This window comes from Dermochelys coriacea, chromosome 3 (genome assembly GCF_009764565.3).
Source record: "Dermochelys coriacea isolate rDerCor1 chromosome 3, rDerCor1.pri.v4, whole genome shotgun sequence".
Lineage (NCBI taxonomy): Eukaryota > Metazoa > Chordata > Testudines > Dermochelyidae > Dermochelys > Dermochelys coriacea.
In genome coordinates this window covers 46821702-46846185 of record NC_050070.1, presented here as the reverse complement: position 1 = coordinate 46846185, position 24484 = coordinate 46821702, and the positions used below count along the sequence as shown (strand labels likewise).

At 40.3% G+C, this 24484-nt stretch overlaps 1 protein-coding gene across 4 annotated transcripts in view; it reads right to left on the bottom strand.

Annotated features, from left to right (window-relative positions):
* Positions 1 to 2781: 2781 nt before the first annotated feature.
* FAM83B (family with sequence similarity 83 member B) overlaps positions 2782 to 24484 on the bottom strand; it is a 71262-nt gene continuing 49559 nt past the window's right edge. For all 4 annotated transcript variants that reach the window (XM_043510385.1, XM_043510383.1, XM_043510384.1 and 1 more), the window contains 2 exons: positions 8840 to 8964; positions 2782 to 5721 (listed from right to left, as the gene is read on the bottom strand). In XM_043510385.1, coding sequence (XP_043366320.1) covers positions 3354 to 5721; positions 8840 to 8964 — 2493 coding nt within the window. In that variant the 3' untranslated portion in view covers positions 2782 to 3353. The remainder of the gene's footprint in view (positions 5722 to 8839; positions 8965 to 24484) is intronic.

Below are 24484 nucleotides of genomic sequence, written 5' to 3'. Positions count from 1 at the left end.
CCCAGGGCAGGAGAATGCAAATAAATGAGCTTCCATTGCCTACAAATCGTGACTTACAGGTCCATGAGCAGCTCTGCAGATTGTGTGTATGCCAGTGGAGTTCTCTTAATTGGGACACCCTCCTGAAAACTTGCTGATCATAAAAGATGTAATGTTAATTAATAATGCTGCTGTCTAGAGATCAACAGGAGTCCATACTGGGCAGCCCCCTATAGTTGTGAGGAGACATTTTCTGTACTGAGATAGGATCTGAAATTGCTGTCTGCTACATGTCAGAACGCTCCAGGTATGCCAGTTCAACATGGAAAAGGCAAACTAACAACATGTATTAGTGAAGCAATCCATATACTTTCTGCAAATATCTCAGCTAAGAAGGAACTGAATACTTTTGGTAGAGAAAAGACCCAAGATAGAGAAAGACCCAAGATACAACTGAGATACAAGAGATCACCACTAACTGTAAATACCATCCCCATTATGTATTAGTTATTGTTATTACGTATAATTTTGCTGAAAACTGTTCTCTGGGAAACAGTCCTGATCCTGCCTCATAGAGGTCACTGGCAATAACCATTGTGATTTTAATTGGAATAGGAGAGGGTTCTAGGTGAAATGCAGCACACTATAGTTCAAGGACTCCCATCAGAGCAATAGGTGGGAAAGAACAAGCAGGTTTCTGACCTAGCTGATGAACAAATCAGGCATGTGTTTTGTTTTTTTTTAAAAAGAATTAAAATAGCATACCCTCCCCTGGAATTTTTGAGGAGTGCTGTCGGGAGACGGAAATTCTTTCACATCAACCACTGATTATACATTTTACTTTATCTTTCAAATTTCATGACCCAATCTTCTGTCCTAACTGCATCTGGAAATTCAGAGTTCAGCTAGGTAAGGCCTATTATCTTTGGGTCACATCTCTTTTAGGTTTCAAACTGAATAATTTTATAGACCTCTAAGGGGGGGGGATATGATAGAGCTCTATACAATCATGACTGGTGTGGACAAAGTAAATAAGGAAGTGTTATTTTCTCCTTCTCATAACACAAGAACTATGGGGTCACTAAATGAAATTGATAGGTAGCAGGTTTAAAACAAACAAAAAGAAGTATTTCTTCACACAACACACAGTCAACCTGTGGAACTCTTTGCCAGAGTATGTTATGAAGGCCAAGACTGTAACAGGGTTCAAAAAAGAACTAGATAAATTCATGGAGGATAGGTCCATCAACGGCTACTAGCCAGGATGGGCAGAGATGGTGTCCCTAGCCCCTGTTTGCCAGAAGCTGGGGATGGCTGACAGAGGATCGATCACTATATGTTAGTATAAATCAGAAATAACTCAGTGGGGTTACAGGAGTGTAAAGCACTTAGATACTATGGTTCTGTGGTCCGTATTGTTCCAAGTTATAAAGATAAAGGTAAATTAAGTGAGATCATAACCAGGGCCTTTCTGTCAATTCAGTGATGTGAGATTAATTCAAGACAACTTTTTCCATAATATTAACAATCACTGCATGAAAATATGGTTGCTTTTAAAAAAGTTATTTGGATGGTAGCTGCTCTCCTCAACAGTACAATATTCTTATTCAAAATCCCTCCCCCATTAAAATAAAGGAAACAACATACAGAAATCACTGGTGTGCTCATCTCAACAATCAGTTCAGGTATAGACATTAAAAATAAATGTTTGTGAATGAATTAACATTACATATTAATCATCTGCGTCATACTCTTCTTATATGAAATGTTGTTGTAGCCATGTTGGTCCAGGATATTACAGAGACAAGTTTCTCAGATCTGAAGAAGAGCTCTATATAAGCTCAAAAACTTGTCTCTCTCACCAAAAGAAGTTGGTCCAATAAAAGATATTCTTCACCAACCTTGTCTCTCTCATACTCTTCCTATATTTACTATGCACAGTAGTGGGGTCCTGATTATCTTACTGCTTGATACAAGTAACTGTTATTGACTTCAGTGGGAATTACTCATGTCTTAGTTAAATAAAATGGTTGGGTCTTGATCCAATGTCTATTGAAGTCACTGGCAGAACCCAAATTTTGCAAACAGATTATCTCAATTTGAGAAATCCTTAAATTAGCACTGACCAATTCAAATGAAAAGAGTTTGTGAATATTTCCATACTTTAAAAAAATTATTTGAATGCAAGCTGGTCAAGTGAACAGTGAGCATTGCTGTGCAAAGTCCTTTGGTCCATATAGTATCGAGAAAGAAATTAGGAACAGGAGTTTATAAACAAGATAGGTGAAATCTTGGCTTTACTTATGTCAATGGGTACTTTACCACTGACTCCAATGGAGCCAGAATTTTACCTAGTTTGTCTAAAAGGTAAGTTCTTTTCTTGCTTCCATTACTTTAGTCTTTGGAAATACTTCAAGTTTTGAGTGAAATAAGTGCCTACAACTTTTCTTAACTGGACTACTTAGAATTGCAAATACAATTGCGAACATTTAAAGCTAAGTACTGTATGGAGAACTTACAAACTTGCCTGAGAAATGGTAATCCACAGACTAATTTTCTTCCTTGATGCTCCAAATTTAAAAATACAGGAAAGCACACGTTTCTAAGGATGCATTATGGAATATTAGCATATACGACAAAAGGTTTAACTCCAATTGAAGCCTACTTTCAATAAATCTTGATGCATCAATAGTTTTTAAAATGTCACCCTACAGTTACAACCACTTCACATTGTAAACAAGTACACCACACCCTGGTGTGAGGGTCACTTTGAGGTTTGTGGTGATATGTAATTACATACAATATTCAGTAAAATAAGTGAGATTCTCCATTTGTTATCCTCACAGTTCAATATAGTCTGTGGAGACAATCTGGTAAAGTCTGTAAGAGGTTTTCAAAAATGAGTTTAAATGGCTAAGTAACATGCAATTAATTAACATCTGCTTTTATCACTTTCAAGAGTACATACATGCTGAAAAGACACAGCAGACCACTTATCCCAGTATTATTCTATTTTTAAATGACAGGATTTTGAAAAAAATATCAGAGTTTAAAAAACCTCCTCCCTCTTTTTCACACTTATAAGATATTATTACACACTTTCTGCATGAGGGAAAGTATCTATCTCAAATTAATCTTACAGTATAAACATTATAAACATCTCATTTAAAACATCTTTTAGACACAACTTGTGCAATGACTGAAGTATAATAACTCTAGGTTTATTACATAAAAACCTTTATACATAAATTCCAAGGTTCTAACACCTGCAGAAACCCTTGTAAACGTTACAGGCCCATCTGTCTAATTCAGTTAAATACTTACAACCCTGCTGCCTTTGCTATTTTTCACACAGTCCTCAGACTATATTGGTTTTATTTGTTTTTGTATAGTAAGTTTCCAAACTTTTGCATAAATCCTCGAAGCTTGTTTTCATTTGGCTGTAATTGATGGTATACAGTCGAGTTATAATGAGCCACCCTTGCATAGTTATTTCCTAAGGTTTTGCTTTTTGTTTCTGGGGGCTGTGTACTGGTCTTGGGTGTATTTCTTGCTAGCTGACAAGAGCTTTCCATCTTTAAGAATGGCTCAAAGCGACTATAAACACGTCTTTCACTCAAACGAGATCTTAATAACTCCTCTTTGTGCTTTGAGTTTCCAGGCTGGGATGTCATTGTGCTTACTTTTTGTGGAGAACTAGAAACACGTGCAGTTTCCTGTGTAGCATTAGTTATAGCTTCTTTCACCTCTTGGTACTGGATCTGTTCAGTATTAAATCTTGGAGTGGATGCATCTCCTACTGTTTCTAAGAACTTTTCAGGGGGGCATAAAGTAGGGCACTTTTTACTACTTTCATGAAATGGAGGTTTTGGAGACTTTGGTGGCTTGGGAGACTTTGGTGGCTGGGGAGACTTAGGTGGGCTCACAGTGACATCCTCTTTACTTTTATGCAAGCTGCCTTGTGAATTGGATGATGTGATCCTCTTTTTTCTTGGAGAAGAATCAGCCTTAGTCTCAGATATTTTTGGCTGTTGATTCTCTTCGCCTTCAGAAACCAACGTGTCAGAACTGCTACACATTCTATAAAACACAGGAGCTTTGTTTTTTGACAAGTTTTCCTTCTTGTCTGGTGTGAGATTCAGCAATGACCTCAGTTTCTGGGATCCTTTTTTCAGGAAACTTGGAGAATTCTTATTTTCTTTCTTTAAAGTACATTCTTTGCTAGGTTCCTCTTTGCTATCTTCAACTAGAGCAGCCACAGAGATGGCCTTTGTGGTAGTGGGGCTCTTCGATTCTCCTTTGAGATTTTTATCTTCATGTTCTATGTGGTTGGTCACACTGTGAAAGCTTTTAGAGTTTTTTATTGCATCTTCTGAGGACTTTAGATTTTCTGGCCACTTAAGTCTCTGCCTAGTCAGTGTGCTGTACACACAGCTAGATGCCTGCTTGTTGACACCATGATCCAAAATGGACTTGGAGTTGTCAAACATAGGGAAACTTCGCCTTTTTAGTATATTTTCATTTTGATGGTTCTTTACATTTTCTGCCTGTCTCTTTACATAGAAGGCTGCGTGCATGTAGGTAGATGGGTCCCTAGTGGCATTTGGATATAAAATAGGTTTTTTGTTTTCTGCAATGTGCATTCCAAGCTTTTTCAGTTCATCTGAGTCAGGTGGGACATTAGTGCTGATCTCTGCTGATTCTTTGTCGGTCACATTTTTCACAATTGGGATATGATTGGGTGTCCCTTTAGGTGTTTCACTTCCCTCTGAACCAATGATAGTTGAATTTGAAGAACTTGTACAGCTGCTTACTTCCTGCTGTTCTGGCAAAGTTGGCTTAAAAGCTAATGATGACCTCAGGCGAGAATGAGAATAAAGGGCATGAGCTTTAATATTTTCAGCTGTGTCATAGCCCTCATACCTGTCACTGACTGCTGATCCATTGCAATCTGCAGCAGAATCTGACTGATCATTTAAGTATGATTCAATTCGCCAGTTACGTAGAAATGATTTTGTAGTGTGTTCAAGGGTTGGCATCCTCTGTTGCAGATAGCGGATATGATTATCTGTTCCATTAAAAGACCTCCGTACAATTGAATTTCTTTCTGCAATATTTATCTTTGGCTGTGCAAACCGATCGGCAAAACTTTGTTGGGGTGCATTGCAGTTGTTTGTATAGCCTCCCTTTAATGAAGATACAATACTAAGGGTATCAGATGGCATCTTCCAAGTATTTGATAGATTATTGGTCCGATTAATAGCTCTGTGTAGCAAAAAGTAAGGAGTCCTTTCTGGGTTTTCCCCAGCATAACTATGTCTCTTCCAATGCTCATTTTGTTCACTGGGTTGATACTGCTGAATTTTATTTTGCATGTTAAAACCTGGATGAAAGGGTAGTTTGTTGTGGGTTTGATTTCTCAAACCATATGTATCTATTTCATTCACTGCATATCTTCCTCGAGTTTTCAAGTAAATGGGATCTAGTTTGTGAATCTTGTCTTGCCTACCAAAAAGGTTTCGTTGGCTGGAGACTGAAGCTAAAGAAGACAGTGAATGCTGGTATGTGCCATTCTCCCAGAGTATCCTGTGACTATTTACCCTAACTAATTCTGTGGCAAATGAACTAGGAACAGAGGAACGGGCATACAGCGTCCTAAACTCTTCATCAAAGGATTCAACCAGTTGTCCTGTGATAACTTGAACCATGCTGAGGTTGGTTTTTTCAAATGACCACATAAAGCTGAAAGCAGAAAAAATACAATTAATAATACTCTAAAACTTTTGGACAAATGCATCATACCAGCCCTCATTATTATGAGGGCCTCCGCCCAGTCTCTGATTTAGCAGGCACAATTTTTCATGCACAAATACTTATTCATGCAGTTAACTGTAGGCATGATTCATGGCACTTAGATATGGAGGGCCTGACCCAACTCCAATTGAATTCAGTGGAAGACTTACCTTTGATTTCAGTGGGAGCTGCATTAGGCCCATAACTATCTAATTGTACTTACAAACACTATGCATTTCAATGTTTCCATCCACAAATTGGTTAGATAGGTGCACATGTGCAAATAATTTCACTAGCAATTAATAGTGTATGTAAGACTGTAGGTACAATTATTTGTAGGTTCAAAATTAGCCCTGCAAGTCAGAGGCCACATGTATGTACAAGTAATTTGTATTATTATATGAAAACAGTAAATTAGGAATATATGCAAATGTCTTTCTGACAGTTCTGAATGAATAAGAGCTTGTCTGCACAAACATTTACTTTGCAGCAAGCTTGGGTGTGTGTGAGAGAGAAATACTCTGTCCCTCTTGCTTGCTATTGCAGCATGCTCGATGTGGAGGGGCAGGGCTTCAGGGTGTTTCTGAGGAGGTAGGCATGGTGCAGGCTTTGTCCCCTCAGACAGAGCACAATGTAGCAGCCTGCCTGCTTAGTGAATCCCCCCAGGAGTATAAAACAGGTATAAAAGTTTTAAGGCTCCTTTACATTGCCAGAGTGGTGTAAAGGACAGTATGGCCTTATAAATGCTTATGGTGCTTTAGTAATTAGAACTGGTCTAAATTTTTGGAATGAAAAAATTTCCTGTCAAAATGTGCTCCATGAACTGTTTGCTACTGATCTTTCTGGATATGGCCAGTAGCCAATATAAACTGTGAGTTTAATTCTCCAGTCCTCACTTGCTGTTCAGTTGCCTATGATGTAACACAAAGCATATGGCTGCATTTATTTGTTGACTAATAACTAGAAATAAAGGACCAAACCTAGCTACATTACTAGTAGGCAAAGGGGTTGAGGGATTTCCTCCAATATTCCCCACTCCCTTTCTCCATCCATTGTATTGTAGTTTAAATAAATTACCGAAATAATTGAAACCAGAGTGATTATATTGCATTATTTTGACAAATAAAATATGCAGAATTTTAAAATTTTGTGTGCAGAATTTTTAAATTTTTGGCACAGAATTCCCCCAGAGTAAAGTGTCACACCGTGATGTCACTATTAAAACTACATATTTTGTAGATTACATTTGTATCAGATATACATTTATCTTATGATCCCATTCTTCCTTGCGTCAAAATAATGAAAGAAAACTGAAAGTGAAGGTATTAAGCAATATGTTACCATTTGTTGGTCCTGATGACAGTAATAAGGATTGTTGAGTTAATTTGAATGGTCTTACTTCTTTTATTTTATTTGTTCAGTTAGTTTTGTATTTTTCAGGAAAGAAATAAGAAAATTAAAATATAATAGAATTACATCAAAAAGTTAACTTAGTGACTCATGTAAAAACAGTTTTATTTCTCATTCATTTTCAATGAGGTTATTAAATGAGCATACTGTACTTTTGAACATTTAAAAAAGTCTGTAGTTTTAACTGATTTTTAGAAGACAAATTCAAATAAGATAGTCTTAGCTACCAAAATGGCTAGAAACATTTTTGTAATGGAAGCTTAATTTCAGCAGAAATGGATGATTTAGGCCCCATAGTGCTAGGTCATGAAAACTGCAATTTTCTAAAATGCTTTTCTTTGAGACATAGTAATTTTCAAAGTCTCATTCTCACAGACACTAACATTTCAAAGGCATTATCGGTGAAAAATGTCAAACCAGTCAGATTCCCTCTGCGTCCTCTTATACTTACTCACTTTTGAACTCACTGATGTCACTTCCCTCATCACCTTGCACACCTCACATTTGAATTTAGTTAGCCGAGTCTCACTAAGCATAGAAGGCCAGATTGTAAGCTGCTGTACACTGGCAGAACTCTATCAGTCACCAGCGGAGGATCTAGCCCATAATCTCTATGTTGCTGCAAATCAATTTGAGAGGCCAAAAGAGAGAAGTGTTGCAAGAAAAGCAAATAAAGAATATAATAATGTGAAAGACAAAGTTGGCCATCCTCCTTTTAGCTTGCCACATTTTTATAGTCTCTTCCAGCTCCTCAGTATGTAAGTTATGCCAATTTTCACTCCTTTGCACATATTTGTATATTGTTAAGTAGGTATAAGTTGGTCTAAGGGAATCTAACCAAGTGTGTGAGAGTCTAACTTATCTTACCTTATACATTATCACCTCTGAATTTGGACCCCAGTGTAGAACACAAAACAGGAAAGAACAAATTAATGATGCAAGTATCTGGAGGACTATTACAAATAGAAGTTTAACAGGAGAGCTTATGAAATATAACCTTGGTGATGTTTTCTAATGTGAATATTAAATAAGAATAATTAAATGGTATGGGACAAATACTGGGGTCCTCACTCTGGCCTTATCTACATTACTAGGGTAAGTCGACCTAAGTTATGCTCCTCCAGCTGTGTGAATAACGTAGCCGGAGTTGATGTAGCTTAGGTCAATTTACTGCAGTATCTACACTGCACTGTGTCGACGGGAGATGCCCTCCCATCAACTTACCTTACTCTTTTCATTCAGGTGGAGTACCGGAGTCGACGGGAGAGCAATCTGCAGTCAATTTAGTGGGTCTTCACTAGTCTCGCTAAATCGACCCTCATTGCATCAATTACAGCAGCGTCAATGCCCGGTAAGCGTAGACATGGCCTCTGTTTTTACTGACTTCATTGAACTGAAGCCAAATTGAGTCTGCTTGAGTCCTTATTCACTAAATACTGAATGAGGAGTTCAGAATTTGGCCCTACATTATGCTAGTTACCCAACAAAACGTCTATGTCAGACTTTTAAATAATATACAATATAAATTATATCCAAGTTAACCATAGAGTATACTGACCATTTTCAGAAATAGCAAAATTACTTATCATGAAAGAGCCATATTCTGATTAACTTTAAGAAAACATATTCTATTCACAGCCTTGTGTATTGAACTTACCTGTAAGTACCATACATGACTTTCTTACAGTCAACCAGAAGAAATTTCTGTTCCATTTTGCCATGGAATTTTGCCCCTGATTTGGAATAATACTCTTGTCCTTTTACTGTCCGCACCCTCATGTTCTGAAAAAGATTATAGAATATCTTTAAAATGAGCAAAATGAATGTTGTAGTTTATATTTAAGATCTCAGGGCCTGATACTACACTTTTAAGTATCAGGGAAGTGGGGGGGGGGTTGGAGGCAGAGAGAAATGGTTACCTACCTTTCGTAACTGTTATTCTTCAAGATGTGTTGCTCATGTCCATTCCATTCTAGGTGTGTGTGCGCCAAAGTGCACAGTCGGAGACTTTTGCCTTAGCAGTATCCGTAGGGTTGGCTGTGGCACCCCCTTGAGTGCTGCGCTCATGCGTCGGTATGCCGCTGAACATGCACCCTCTCAGTTCCTCCTTGCTAGCAACTCCAATAGAGGGGCAGGAGGGCAGGTAATGGAATGGATATGAGCAACATATCTCGAAGAACAACAAGTTACAAAAAGGCAGATAAACGTTTTTTCTTCTTCGAGTGTTTGCTCATGTCGATTCCATGCTAGGTGACTCACAAGCAATATCCTTGGAGGTGGGCTCAGAGTTCATGGTCTTGCGGCTTGCCACACTACTCTACCAAGCCTGCAGGATAAGCGAGTAATGGGATGTGAACATGTGGATGGGTGACCTGGTGGCTACCTTACAGATGTCCTGGATAGGCACCTGGGTTAGGAAAGCTGCCAAAGAGGCTTGCACTCTGGTTTAGTGGGTGTTCACGATCACCGGAGGTGGCACCCTTGCCTAATCATATCAGTAGCGAATGCTGGCAGTGATACAAGAAGAAATTTTTTGAGCAGACACTGGACGACCTTTCATCCTGTTGACCACCATGACAAACAATTGCATTGACTTGCGGAATGGCTTGGTCCTTTCAGTGTAGAAGGCTAGCATCCTCCTCATGTCTAGGGAATACAACCTATGCTCTTCCTCCTTGTTATGCAGTTTGGGGAAAAAAAACCAGGTAAGTAAATGTCCTGGCATGTATGAAACTGTGAGACCACCATGGGCAGGAAAGCCAGGTATGGGCGCAGTTAGACTTTGTCTTTGTAGAAGACTGTATAGGGCAGTTCCGAGGTAAGCGTCCTGATCTCAGAGACCCAGCGGGCAGATGTCATTGCAACCAAGAATGCGACCTTCCAGGAAAGGAGAAGGAGAGAGAAGGAAGCCAGAGGCTTGAAGTGTGGAGAGGGTCTTGTGAGCCATGACAGCACAAGATTCAGGTCTCACAGAGAGATGGGGACCCTGATGTGCAGGTAGAGGCACTCAAGGCCCTTGAGGAACCTGGCAGTCATGTCAAAACCAACCTATCCTCGAGTGGCGGATGGAAGGCTAAGATAGCAGCCAAGTGGACCTTGATAGTGGAAAGGGATAGGCCTTGGAGCTTGAGATGCAAAAGTAGTCCAGGATTAACTGCAGCGAGGCCTGCTCGGACAGAATGCATTTATTCGAGATCCAACAAGCGAACCACTTCCATTTGGCCAAACAGGTTGTGCTGGTGGACCTGTTGGAAACCAGCCAAGCACTCTTGTTCCTCTGCATTTAACCATGCAGCAGCCAAACTGTCAGGTGCAGTGCTGTCAGTTCTGGATGCAGAAGACTGCCATGGTTTTGTGACAACAGATCCAACCGGAGCAGTAGACATAATGGAGCAGCCACTGAGAGGACATGAACTGCTGGGTGTAGCTCAAAGATATTATGTTCAACACCCAACGGTCCAAGGTCAGCCGCAACCAGGCCAACCAGAAGAGGTGCAAGTGCTTGAGGAAAAAGCACGGGGAGTGGATCCTGGGAAGTGACGGGGGTGCTCTCCTCGAGCCCATCCTCAAAATGCCTGATTCTGGCTTCCTTGGCCTCTGGAAGAACCAGGCTGGGGACAGAGGAATGGGAAGACAAAGGGTGCCGCCGCTTAAACCCTTTCTCTCTGTCCTTCTTCCTGTAGGAGCTGAACCAGGGGACACCCCAGGATGTCAACAGAGGAGGTGGGGGATGGAAGAGCTTTCTAGCCTGCAGAGGCCCAAGGAACAGAGGGTGGCACAGGAGTCTTTAAGGCCATGGAGCTCTGCATCAGTCAGCTCCGAGAAGAGCCCTGCTTCCTCAAATGGGAGGTCCTGAAGGGTAGTCTGCATCTCCTGAGACAGCCTGGAGGATTTCAACCAGGAGCTGTGTGTCATGACCACCGCAGAGACAACTACCCTGGCTGCTGAGTCCATAGCATGCCAGGCTATCTGGAGGATGCCTCTCACCACCACTTTGCCTTCTTCCACGAAGGAGGCAAACTCCTGGGCTCGGTCCTGTGGAAGGCCCTCCTTAAACTTGCTGATGAAGTCCCCAGGCTGGGGTGAAGGAGCGTATGACATTAAAGAGGTTGGACTCCTCCGCTAGCTCCTCGACCTCCAATTTCAGGTTGGCAGCCACCCTTTTGAGCAGGGCCTGGCGCTCCTTGAAGTCGTCGGGGGTGGGGAGGCGGGACTGCTCATTTGCTCCTGGTTGCTTTGTCCAGAAACCATTAAAAGGACTGCGCTGCAGGAGGAGGGACGGCTTCCCCTTAGTTGTCTGGGGACTGCTCATTGGGCATCAGGGCCCGCTGCAGCCCCCTTGCGTTGGATTCAGCACCGTGCTCCAACTCAGGTGCCAGCTGTGCCGGGGGGCAGTTTGTCTGATGTGGCTTGGGAGGAACAGTGGGAGTACGGGACTGGCATAACACGAACATCCCCCGGGTTCCATTACTGCTGTGGAGCAAGCCACTGCCCCTGCCTCCATGCTGCCACCACAGGAGCCACACCGGTTTCACAGGCTGGTGGCAATTTGCCTTTTATCGGAGAGGAGCTGAACTCTCCTTCCAACTCAAACCATTGCCCTTCCAGTGACCAGGGTGGAGCTGCAGATGCCTGAGTCTGCTGCCTGACCCCTGTCGGCGACCGGGAAGGAGAGGGTGAGGATCAGTGCCTACCCAAAGAACGATACTGGGGAGCTGGAGACCGATGTTGTGATCTGGAACGATCCCACACCGGGGGAATCGACGCCTGGAAGACCACCTAGGCAATAGTGATCTGTGCTGTGGTGATTTCTGGTGGGAGGCTCGATGGTACTGTGCGTACGGAAATTGGCATAATTACTCAGGTGTCCCGTGCTTTGTAGGTGGAATCATAGAATCATAGACTATTAGGGTTGGAAGGGACCTCAGGAGATCCTATTGGAAATCTTGGTGTCAGGGACCTGGATCTTCAAACCAGGGACTGAGGCTGGAGTGCTAGAATCCGAAGCCACAGTGATGGGTATTGATGCCTGCAGTCTGGGGACACTTCACTTCTTTAGAGGGTAGTCCCATAACCGGCTTGCCCCTAGATGCCAAGGCCTTAGCTGGGTCCGTTGCCTGGCTTGGCATCTGCGGTGCCATTCAGACTACTTGTTCTTTGGCCATCGGGCCTGCTTTGGGCACAGATGTCCATACGCCAATGCCAAAGTGCCAGGTGTGGAATCCGATCGAGAGGGATCCAAGACAGGACGAAGCGCAGCCTCCATGAGGAGGGCCCTCAAGCGGATAGCCTGCTTCTTCTGAGTTCGAGGGCAAAAGTTTTTGCAGATCCTGCACTTGTCCTTTCTGTGGGACTCCCCCAAACACTTCAAACAGCTCTCGTGGGGCTCGCTAATGGGCATCGGCCAACTGCACAATGAGCATGGCTTAAAGCCTGGGAAATGGGGCATGCCCCGCTCCGAGGTGAAGTCCCAGCCGGGACTCTAACTTGTAAACTACTACTCGAACACTTAACTTAATTGTCTAACTAACTACCTATCAACTAAATACAAAGGATACAAAACAATGGACTATAAGATCTGCTAATGCTATTGCAATGCAAGACAAGGCTCTCTGACCAACCATTGCAGATGGTAAGGAACTGAGAGGGCTTAGGGTTGGCAATGCCTAATATACTGACGCATGAGCACGGTATTCAACGGGGCACCGCAGCCGACCCTCTCGATACTGTTAAGGGAAAAATCTCCAACAACTGTGCACGTGGGCACGCATACACCTAGAATGAAATCGACATGAGCAAGCACTTGAAGAAGAAAGATTTAGACTTAAAAGGCTCACTGTTCCTTTGTATCTCTGACTGTGGAAAGAGACAATGTAAACACCCCTTTTGTAGCTGGCTTTTACACCGGAAGCTGCTTGTAAACAAGTTGCCTGCTGAGTATCCGTGTGATACAGGATGCTTTAGCTAGCCATGAAAAACACTAAGAAAGGGAATGAGCAGAGGGGTAAATATATATTCTTTTTGTGCAGAGTTTATTTCTTTTGTTCTATCAGATTTCCCAATAGTTTGTGGTGTTATAAGCTATGTATTACTATTTAAAATAAATGAAACACTAACGTGGTAATTTGAAAAGTGCTAGAATAGAAATGAAACCAATGAGTTATTGTATATACATATCTACAAAGAATTTGCACATTTATAGCACTATCTTCATTATTATTATTTAGGGTAAATATATGAAATAGTGGAATATAACATTTTTGAACAAGGATCAATAGCTTGCCCAATTTAACTGTTCATAAATAAATAATGGGCTACATTCTTCCCTGACTTATATCATATGACTAAATGCACAGGTTGGAAATCAGGGCAGAATTTAGCTCTGTAAAAAAGTAATTTGATAGAGGATATAGGAGAACCATTAGGTCAAGGCATTGTCTACACTCTACAGAGTCAGAGGAATCAAAATAAATATTTCGCTTTAAAAAGAAACTGTACAGCATTCGGTCTCTATAAGCTGCCATTAAATGTACAATATTCTAAACCTTAAACTTGCCAAAATCTTTTATCCTGGAAGTGCTCCCTTAGACAAATATATATTTAGTTAAACCATGGAAATTATAGTACATTATGACTATAGAAGGTGTAATGGTGTATTGTAATTCACTGAAGAATATTTCTGGGGAAACAGAAATTCAGTAAAAGTTTTAGAAAAACTCCCTAAAGTAAAGGATGAATAGCAAATAATGGGTAGTTTGAAGAGCCCTACACATTTTACTCTTTTTTTTAAACCATCTCAAAAGGTCAGACAGTTCAAAGAACCTACTGCCATCTGGAACCATATCCAGAGATAACTGCTAATGGCCAGGGGTCTGCTAAATTGCCAGCTGCTGCTGCTGGCAAGTTATACCATACCATGTCTCATTAGCTTGTGTGATACTGTCTGATTAAAATATGACTATGTATATCATTGTTGCTGCCACTGTTATACAAGTGCAACAAATGTTATGGAAAGTATGTCATGTAAGGTATCAAAAGTTACAATCTATCAAATGATTATCCTTTTATATGCATGTACCATTTTTGTGTCTGAAATTAGGAATATTTACTATATACATGTATTTCAAATGTGTTTCCTGCTTGGGTAACCCCCACAAGGTAGATTGCATCCCATGTATCCAGCACATTGTGAATGGACTATTCAAGTTGATGACCCATTAGAGGTCAATTAGCTTGCACAATTGATGATGTCCCTACCAGATGGGCCTTCCTGGAGCTGTTTTAGCCAAAGTATGGTTAATGGCTGCCCCTATGAGTCATCAAATCATAAACGGGCATGTGACTAGCTTATGTGACTCTGGACTCCATAGTGTGCTTGTAATTTTCCACAAACTAAGACTGAGAGCAGTCCCTTCACATGAGAGAAGGTATAAAAAACCCTGGAAGCATCTCCATTTTGCCTCTTTCCTGCTCTGATCTCTGGACTATGGACTTACACTAACAACCAATGGACTGAGGACCTTCCAATCTTTTAGAAGTTACCAGAGACTTAAAAAGCCAGCAGTTTATTCCATCACAGCTACAAATCTGAAATAAGAACTTTACCATGAGTGCATGTATTTGTTTTCCTTGACCATTATAACTCTCACCTCTTTCTTTTCTCATATAAATAAACCTAAATACTAAAGGATTGGCCACAGCTTGATTATTGGATAAGATCTGAGTTATATATTGACCTGGCCATGTGGCTGATCTCTTGGTATTTTAGAAGAACCCTTTGTTTGATGAAATTGGTTTTAAATAACCACTCAACATTAAGTCTAGTGTCTGGGTGGTGAAACAAGGGCTGGGATTCCTAAGGAGACTCCATTTCTGACTTCTTGTTAACCAGTGTGATGAGACAGAAGTTTACTTTTGTTCCTGGCTTGGTATCTTATGGAAGAATAACCACCAGTTTGGGTTGGGGCTGCCCCATTTCTCAGCAGTTTGTCCTGAATCTGGTATTCTCAGCTGTGACCCACTGAGGCATGGTGACAGTTTGCTATGTATGTTCATTTGTCTGCCCATAGAAAGAAGGGCTGTAAATTCAGGAGGGTAAATGTCATCCAGTAATAAGCACTTGCATAACATTTTTCATCTTCAAAGATCTTTATAAACATTAACTAATCCTCATAATTCCTCGAGTGTTTACAATATAATCTAGTTAATCTGCACTTTGATAAACTTGTCATTGAAAGTTTCTGTCCAGTGAAGTAAACAAAAAGTGAAGTTCTGCTTTTGCTGTGATGGGACCAATGCAGATGATATCACTCTCCCAGTGGAACAAGATTCCTATATTGTCATATTGCCTTGGACCTGAACTTTTGAAGTCTCTAAGGAAAAGAGCTACTATAATTACTGTTCTCCCAGATGCTCATTGTGGTGCTGCTACTGCCCAGGGGGAGGGGCCAACCTTCTTGGAACTCTGATCACTGCTTTCTGCACCCAGAGTTCTAACTTTTACACTAGAGAGCTAGCTCATTGCTTTTAAAGTCTGGAGAGAAACTCGCAGCAGCTTTGCATGGGGTGAGGAAGCCTTTAGAAAGATTTTCTCCAATGCTTTGCTGTCACCCGCTTCAAGAGCAGCTCTGAGAACAACTGCTTTCATCTCCTCTGCATTCCTCAAGGAACTGAGCCCAACAGCAGGGCTTTATTGTAAACTCATCTTTGATAGGTTTTCAAGGTTCTTTTTAGCCAAACTTTCAAACCTGGGTGCTTAGAATTAGACAAATAAGGCTAAAATTTTCTATCTTGGTGACAGAAATCAATAAGAGCTGTGGGTGCTCGGGACATCTGAAAATCAGACCACTACTGTCACAGGCACCCAAGCATGGATTTAGTGCCTAAGTATAGGCACCAAAGATTTGTTGTAAGTTATTTAGACACTGAGGGCTTGTCTTCTCTACCCCCCTAAATCAGCGCCGCTGCCATCAATGCAGTTGTGCCGATTTAGTGAGTCTGGTGAAGTCAAATGATGTTAACGGCAGAGCACTCTCCTGTCAACGTAATTACTCCACCTCAATGAGATGCGGAAGATATTTTGGCGGGAGAGTGTCTCCCACTGACAGCACGGCATAGACACCACTTTAAGTCGATGCAACTCATGTCGCTCAGGGGGATTTTTCTTCACACCCTTGAGTGACATAACTTATATTGACTTAAGTGGTAACGTAGACAAGGCCTGATAAATGTTTGTCTTCATTACAGTCGATATAGGTGAGCTTTCATCTTTGAAGGATAGTACAGATTTTGAAGAGAAAAAAACCCTAGCCGCTCCAGGATCTGAACTTCAGACTAATATTTAGACTTTTAACAGTTGAACCTTTTCCATACCACAGGAGCATTTGGTGCTAGCTGTACAAACAGGTGGACTTTATTTTTTAAACCAAACATTTTCTTCCCTTTTAAACTATTTTCACAAATCTCTCCCAGGTGAAAAGTACCACCAAATTCATACTTTTCTTTTCAGTACAGGAATCCTATGACTTTCTACACGAGGCATCAATTTCTCTGTTAAACAGGCACTATCAATTTCCAAATAAAATTTCACCATACATAATTGTTGGTGTCATTTCACCATAATGGATGTCAAATTATACCCTAGATTCATACTGTAAGATTCATCTCTTTTGGTTATTTTCTAATGGTCTAATCTGCTTATTTAGGGTCACATTTTCTTGAAATAAGGCCATTGCAAAAAATGTACATTGGTGTTTTGGGATAATCTTGTATTTAGTACTCACTGTTCACTGTGACCTAGAGCATAAATGTCCACTTTAACCAGTAGATCATTAACTGGAACCTGTTCCCCGCCACTAATGAAAACAGATGTAGTTAGGGCATTCTTACATCATTAATTTGTAAGTGAAATGTGATGTCGTAGAATGAATACACTAACTCTTCCCATAACAAGAAGCACTGAACTAAGGCATGGTCCATTGCCAGAGTTCCTTTGCCATCTCACGTTTTTTGGTTTTCTTCTTCTTCTTCTGTTTTAATTTTTTATTGTCTGCAGTGTTGCTATAGCCATGTTGGTCCAAATAATATTATTGTCAGACTATCATGCTTTTCAATCAAGACAACTCAACCGGACTAAAAAGAATATCCTGGCTTGCAGAAAGGAAGCAATGGTTGTGAAACAAGAAAAAAAAAAGTCTTGGGGCAGGCAGGAAAGCACTCTAGGGGAGTTTGTTTGATAACAGCAAATTGACAGTGCATTTTTATTTTTCTTAGGTTTCAGAGTAGCAGCCGTGTTAGTCTGTATTCGCAAAAAGAAAAGGAGTACTTGTGGCACCTTAGAGACTAACAAATTTATTAGAGCATAAGCTTTCGTGAGCTACAGCTCACTTCATCGGTGAGCTGTAGCTCACGAAAGCTTATGCTCTAATAAATTTGTTAGTCTCTAAGGTGCCACAAGTACTCCTTTTCTTTTTATTTTTCTTATACCCGTGTTCCTATTAACTCATCCCCTCCTTTCATTGCTCCTTGTCTGACCCCTTTCTCCTTGCTGAAAAACTTAAACTAATGGAACAATGAAGACAAATGCCAGTCATTACCCTGACTAGTTTAACCGTATAGTGTATCCCTTTCATCCAACCTTCACCTGGTATTTCTCATCTATTTTAGACTATGATTTTCTGGCCAGAAACAGTGTCTTTCTATATTTCTGTAAGTCCCAAAAATATTTTGAGTAATACTGTAATATAAATGTTAATAAATAAGAAAATAAGCAATAACTTTGGTTCTTAGATACGACTGCACAACTCTAAGTTCAATGGTAGCTGTGTAAACCTATCTGGGAGAACAGTTTGGCATGTTATTTTCAGCAGCAGCAAGTCTCCAACGTGATAGAAAAATATAATGGAAATATTTTTTTCCAAAGCATTTCATTTCAGCAGATTATGTTTGTGGGGGCTGTTTTCATCAGTGTCCAATTACTCATCCTGTATTTGCTGCCAAGAGTGTTCAGAAAGAATAAAATGGATGTCTAATATTTTACCTAAATATATTTTTAAAAAGAAAAAAATCCAGTTTCAAATGTTTCAAACATTTTTCATTAGTAAAATGTTTCATTTTTCATTATTTGTGATCTGTGCAATGGTTTTTGAATTAGTTTCTGTTCTGCTGTTAGGGCCTGATCCAACTAATAACTTCAGGGTTCAGATTAGCACCCGTGTTAGTCTGTATCCACAAAAAGAAAAGGAGTACTTGTGGCACCTTAGAGACTAACAAATTTATTTGAGCATAAGCTTTTGTGAGCTGCAGCTCACTTCATCGGATGCATGCATTGTCACTGGACAATGGACCAGATCCTTAATTCTCAGTTCTTTGCACAGATGTAATCCCCAGTGAGGTTAATGAGAGCTGTACATACCTATCTGATGGCAACGGTAGTCCTATATTATGGAAGCACCTGAAAGCTTCTGTTGAAATATAGCATTGGCAAGATATAATGGATCTAATTCAGCTCTCAAGTTCACACATGCAACTCTCATTGTGAGACTAGGTACATCTTAGATATGTGCATCTGAGGGCAGAATTTGCCCAAAGGAAATAAAGATAATTCTTTATCATACTGTATTACAAAAATGTCATTATTTCCTCATTCCTCCAGTTCAGTGAATATGTAAAGGGTGTATCAGGAGATAAATGCTTCTTGCCAAATTTGTTTTCTCATCATGCAGCAGCAAGTCTGTTTCTTGTTTCTCACATGAGAAGTAAATATAAGTGTTTGCAAACTACAAAGTCTGTCACATACCCCACCTATTATCTCACAAAACATGATGATCTGACATCAGCTGAACAAGTTAGATCACATCTCAGGTATTATAAAACATGTTCAAGCTCTTATGTTTGTTCATTTTTTAAAAATCAGAATTAAGTACTCAAATTAAAAAAGAGGACACATTCCGGAGATGCAGCATAGTGGTACTTGAGTGCTGTTTTCTTAGGTACCCTGGTTCAAATCTGCTAATTCATCTTGTTACTGGAGCACCAGTCAATCATCCAGAAACAGAAAGAGCTAACACTTGCTTCTAATAAGTTTTGAAAATAATTTGCCTCTACAGTTTTCATTAGATAGACGGCCCTCATCATCTGAAAAAAAAATCAGAGGATTTTTGATGACTCTTTCCTCCTCTCTCCCTCCCTACACAGATGGGTGGGGAAATTATTGAAACAAGTTCTGTGGGGAGGAAGAGAAAAAATAATGCAGGAGATAGAGGGAAAGATAGAGAAGAGGGGGTTAAGATAAACTTACAAAGTCTAAAGTGGAGAGAGAGAGAGATTTTGAGGAATAGAAAGGTACAGTGTTTAAATTTGTATTTGAGTTTCTTTTGGCTGCCAATCAACTAATGATAATATTTTCAAATAGCTTCAAATAAACTCACCCTCCTCAAATTTTTAAATCATTCCCCTTTTGAAAAAAAAAGTGCAGAAAAAGTGTTAATTTAAATTTCTGACTTGTACATTCTTCCATATACAGATTACCACAATAATCCTTTCTACAACACAGTCTATCACTATTCCTGGTTACATGTGTAAAGAAAAGCAGATGAACAAGTACTGACATGAAGTCAGAATATAGCTAAATGCAGATTTCTGCATGGCTATTAAATGCAGTTAAGAATAAATATTTGTTTCTCCATAAGTAGACAAGTGAATGGTAAACGTCATAACTCAAAACATAAGGCCTGTTTCACCACTCCATTACTCCAGTTTTATACCAGTTTAACTTTGTTTATTTCAGTGGAGTAAAGAAGAGTTAGAAGATGCTTAGAGTGGAACAAAGGCTTCCTCTACTGCCCCACTCCCTTTTTTATACAATGTCTGTTTTTAGGAAGATGGACACAGACTCTACCATGCTCCTGTAGAGTTGAGCCAAGCCATGTGAGAATAACAATGGCTGCTGCTGGGTCTGTAGGTTGAAGGAAGAGAGGATATCCATACGACGCTACCCTCTCTTCTTTCTCATCCAATAACCTGGAGGAGGTGGAGCTGAGGGACATCTTGTATACCTAAACACAAAGAGTTGATAGTGGCCCAGCCTTAAAACCTTGGACAGAAGAGAAGCAGAGATATGGAGGTGACTTCTCTAAAGACGGGCCAACCCCTTCAAGGGTGCAACCAATTCCTTATCATTTTTTTCATAGCCATAAAATAAGTACCACAGGAGCAGGAAGGGCCTGGTCTTCTGAGCAAAAGCTAGTAGGAGGAGTCTGAGATGCTCCCAGTTCCACACGCAGGGCCAGTTAGACAGGCAGAACTGCAGAGGCTCAATGCGTGGATGAGATGATATTATAGGGGGGTTAGGATTTATTAGGAACTGAGGAAACTTTTGGGAAAGGGGGAGCCTATACAGGAAGGATGAGCTCCACCTAAAACAAAATGGAACGAGATTGCTGGCACTTAATATTAAAAAAGATCGTAGAGCAGTTTTTAAACTAAGGGCTGCGGGAAAGCCAACAGGTGCAGAGGAGCCCATGGTTCGGACAACCCTTAGGGGAGGAACTATGAATAGAGAATCTCTATGTCCTAATGAGGACGAGCGGATGGAAAATGATAAAATACTGGCAGGGTCTGATCAGAAACAGTCAAATAAAAAAGAGTCCCATTAAAATGAATGACACATGATTTTTACTTCATTTGATTCTACGCTTTCTTTCACATATAATGCCACCATGTCATTCATAAAAATCATAAATGAATCAAACTGTACCATAGAATCTCCATGGATAGAAATTCCATGCTCTAATAATAAGAATATAGCAGAAGGGATATATTACTGACCACCTGACCAGGATGGTGATAGTGACTGTGAAATGCTCAGGCAGATTAGAGAGGCTATTAAAATAAAAAAAAAATCAAGAAAAATAATGGGGGATTTCAATTATCCCCATATTGACTGGGTACATGTTAACTCAGTAGGGGATGCAGAAATAAAAAGTTTCTTGACACCTTAAATGACTGCTTCTTGGACCAGCTGGTCCTGGAACCCACCAGGGGAGAGGCAATTCTTGATTTAGTCCTAAATGGAGCACAGGATCTGGTCTGTCATAAATATAAATACTTTCTGTCCACAGTGCTATAAAATCCCTCCTGGCCAGAGGCAAAACCCTTTCACCTGTAAAGGGTTAAGAAGTTAAGATAGCCTCGCTAGCACCTGACCAAAATGACCAATGAGGAGACAAGATACTTTCAAAGCTGGAGGGGGGCAGGTACAAAGGGTGTCTGTCTGTCTGTCTGATGCTTGGGCTGGGAACAGATCAGGAATGCTCTTCAGAACTTCTATTAAGTTAGTAAGTAATCTAGCTAGAAATGTGTTGGATTTTTTTTGTTTAATGGCTGGTAAAATAGCTGTGCTGAATGGAATGTATATTCCTGTTTTTGTGTCTTTTTATAACTTAAGGTTTTGTCTAGAGAGATTCTCTGTGTTTTGAATCTGATTACCCTGTAAGGTATTTACCATCTTGATTTTACAGAGGTGATTCTTTTACCTTTTCTTTAATTAAAATTCTTCTTTTAAGAACCTGATTGCTTTTTCATTGTTCTTAAGATTCAAGGGTTTGGGTCTGTGTTCACCTGTACAAATTGGTGAGGATTTTTATCAAGCCTTCCCCAGGAAAGGGGGTATAGGGCTTGGGGGGATATTTTGGGGGGAAGACATCTCCAAGTGGGCTCTTTCCCTGTTCTTTGTTTAACACACTTAGTGGTGGCAGCATAGGGTTCAAGGACAAGGCAAAGTTTGTACCTTGAGGAAGTTTTTAACCTAAGCTGGTAAGACCTTTCATGCAGGTCCCCACATCTGTACTCTAGAGTTCAGAGTGGGGAAGGAACCTTGACATGGTCCAAGAGGTGAATATAGCTGGACCGCTTGGTAAGAGTGACCATAATATAATTAAATTTAATATCCCTGTGGCAGGAAAAACACCACAGCAGCCCAACACTGTAGCATATAATTTCAGAAAGGGGAACTACACAAAAATGAGGTTAGTCAAACAGAAATTAAAGGGTACAGTGCCAAAAGTGAAATCTCTGCAAGTTGCATGGAAACTTTTAAAAGACACCATAATAGAGGCTCAACTTAAATATATACCCCAAATTTAATAAACACAGTAAGAGAACCAAAAAAGAGCCACCATGTCTAAACAACAAAGTAAAAGAAGCAGTGACAGGCAAAAAGGCGTCCTTTAAAAAGTGGAAGTTAAATCCTAGTGAGGAAAATAGAAAGGAGCATAAACACTGGCAAATGAAGTGTAAACATATAATTAGGAAGGCCAAAAAAAGAATTTGAAGAACAGCTAGCCAAAGACTAAAAAAACAGCAATTTTAAAATTACATCAGAAGCAGGAAGCCTGCTAAACAACCAGTGGGGCCACTGGATGATTGAGGTTCTAAAGGAGCACTCAAGGACGATAAGGCCATTGTGGAGAAACTAAATGAATTCTTTGTATTGGTCTTCATGGTTGAGGATGTGAGGGAGATTTCCAAACTGAAGATATTCTTTTTAGGTGACAGATCTGAGGAATTGTCCCAGATTGAGGTATCATTAGAGGAGATTTTGGAACAAACTGATAAATTAAACAGCAATAAGTCACCAGGACAAGATGGTATTCACCTAAGAGTTCTGAAGGAACTCAAAAGTGAAATTGCAGAACTACCAACTGTAGTTTATAACCTATTGTTTAAATCAGCTTCTGTACTAGATGATAGCTAATGTGATGCCAATTTTTAAAAAGGGATCCAGAGGGGATCCCGGCCATTACAGGCAGAGAAGCCTGACTGCAATACTTGTCAAACTGGTTGAAACTCTAATTAAGAACAATACTGTCAGACATATAGATGAACGTAATTTGTTGAGGAAGAGTCAGCATGGGTTTTAGTAAAGGGAAATCATGCCTCACCAATCTACTAGAATTCTTTGACTGGGTCAACAAGCATGTGGACCAAGGTGATCCAGTGGATATAGTGTACTTAGATTTTCAGAAAGCCTTTGACAGGGTCCCTCACCAAAGGCTCTTAGGCAAAGTATGCTGCCATGGGATAAGAGGGAAGGTGCTCTCATGGACTGGTAACTGGTTAAAAGATAGGAAACAAAGGGTAGGTATAAATGGTCAGTTTTCAGAATGGAGAGAGGTAAATAGTAGTGTCCCCCAGTGGTCTATTCTGGGACCAGTCCTATTCAACATATTAATAAATGATCTGGAAAAAGGGATAAACAGTGAGGTGGCAAAATTTGCAGATAATACAAAATTACTAAAGATATTTAAGACCCAGGCAGACTGCAAACAGCTACAAAAGGATCTCTCAAAACTGGGTGACTGGGCAACAAAATGGCAGATGAAATTTAATGTTGATAAATGCAAAGTAATGCACATTGGAAAGCATAATCCCAACTAGACATATAAAATGATGGGGTCTAAATTAGCTTTTACCACTCAAGAAAGATCTTGGAGTCATTGTGGATAGTTCTCTGAAAACATCCACTCAATGTGAAGCAGCATTCAAAAAAGCAAACAGAATGCTGGGAATAATTAAGAAAGGGATAGATAATAAGACAGAAAATATCATGATGCCTCTATATAAATCCATGGTACACCCACGTCTTGAATACTGTGTGCAGATGTGGTCGCCCCAGTTCAAAAAAGATATATTGGAATTGGAAAAGGTTCAGAAAAGGGCAACAAAAATGATTAGGGGAATGGAATGGCTTCCGGATGAGAAGAGATTAATAAAACTGGGACTTTTCAGCTTGAAAAAGAGATGGCTAAGGGGAGATATGATTGAGGTCTATAAAATCATGACTGGTGTAGGGAAAGTATATAAGGAAGTGTTGTTTACTACTTCTCATAACACAAGAACTAGGGGTCACCAAATGAAATTAATAGGCAGCAGGTTTAAAACAAATAAAAGGAAGTATTTCTTCACACAATGCACAGTCAAACTGTGAAACTCCTGGCCAGAGGATGTTGTGAAGGCCAAGCCCATAACAGAGTTCAAAAAAGAACTAGATAAATTCATAGAGGATAGGTCCATCAATTGCTATTAGCCAGGAGGGGCAGGAATGGTGTCCCTAGCCTCTGTTTGCTGGAAGCTGGGAATGAGTGACAGGGGATGGATTACTTGATGATTACCTGTTCTGTTCATTCCCTCTGGGGCACCTGGCACTGGCCATTGTCGAAGACAGGATACTGGGCTAGATGGACACCGTTGATCTAGGGTGACCAGATGTCCCGATTTTATAGGGACAGTCCTGATATTTGGT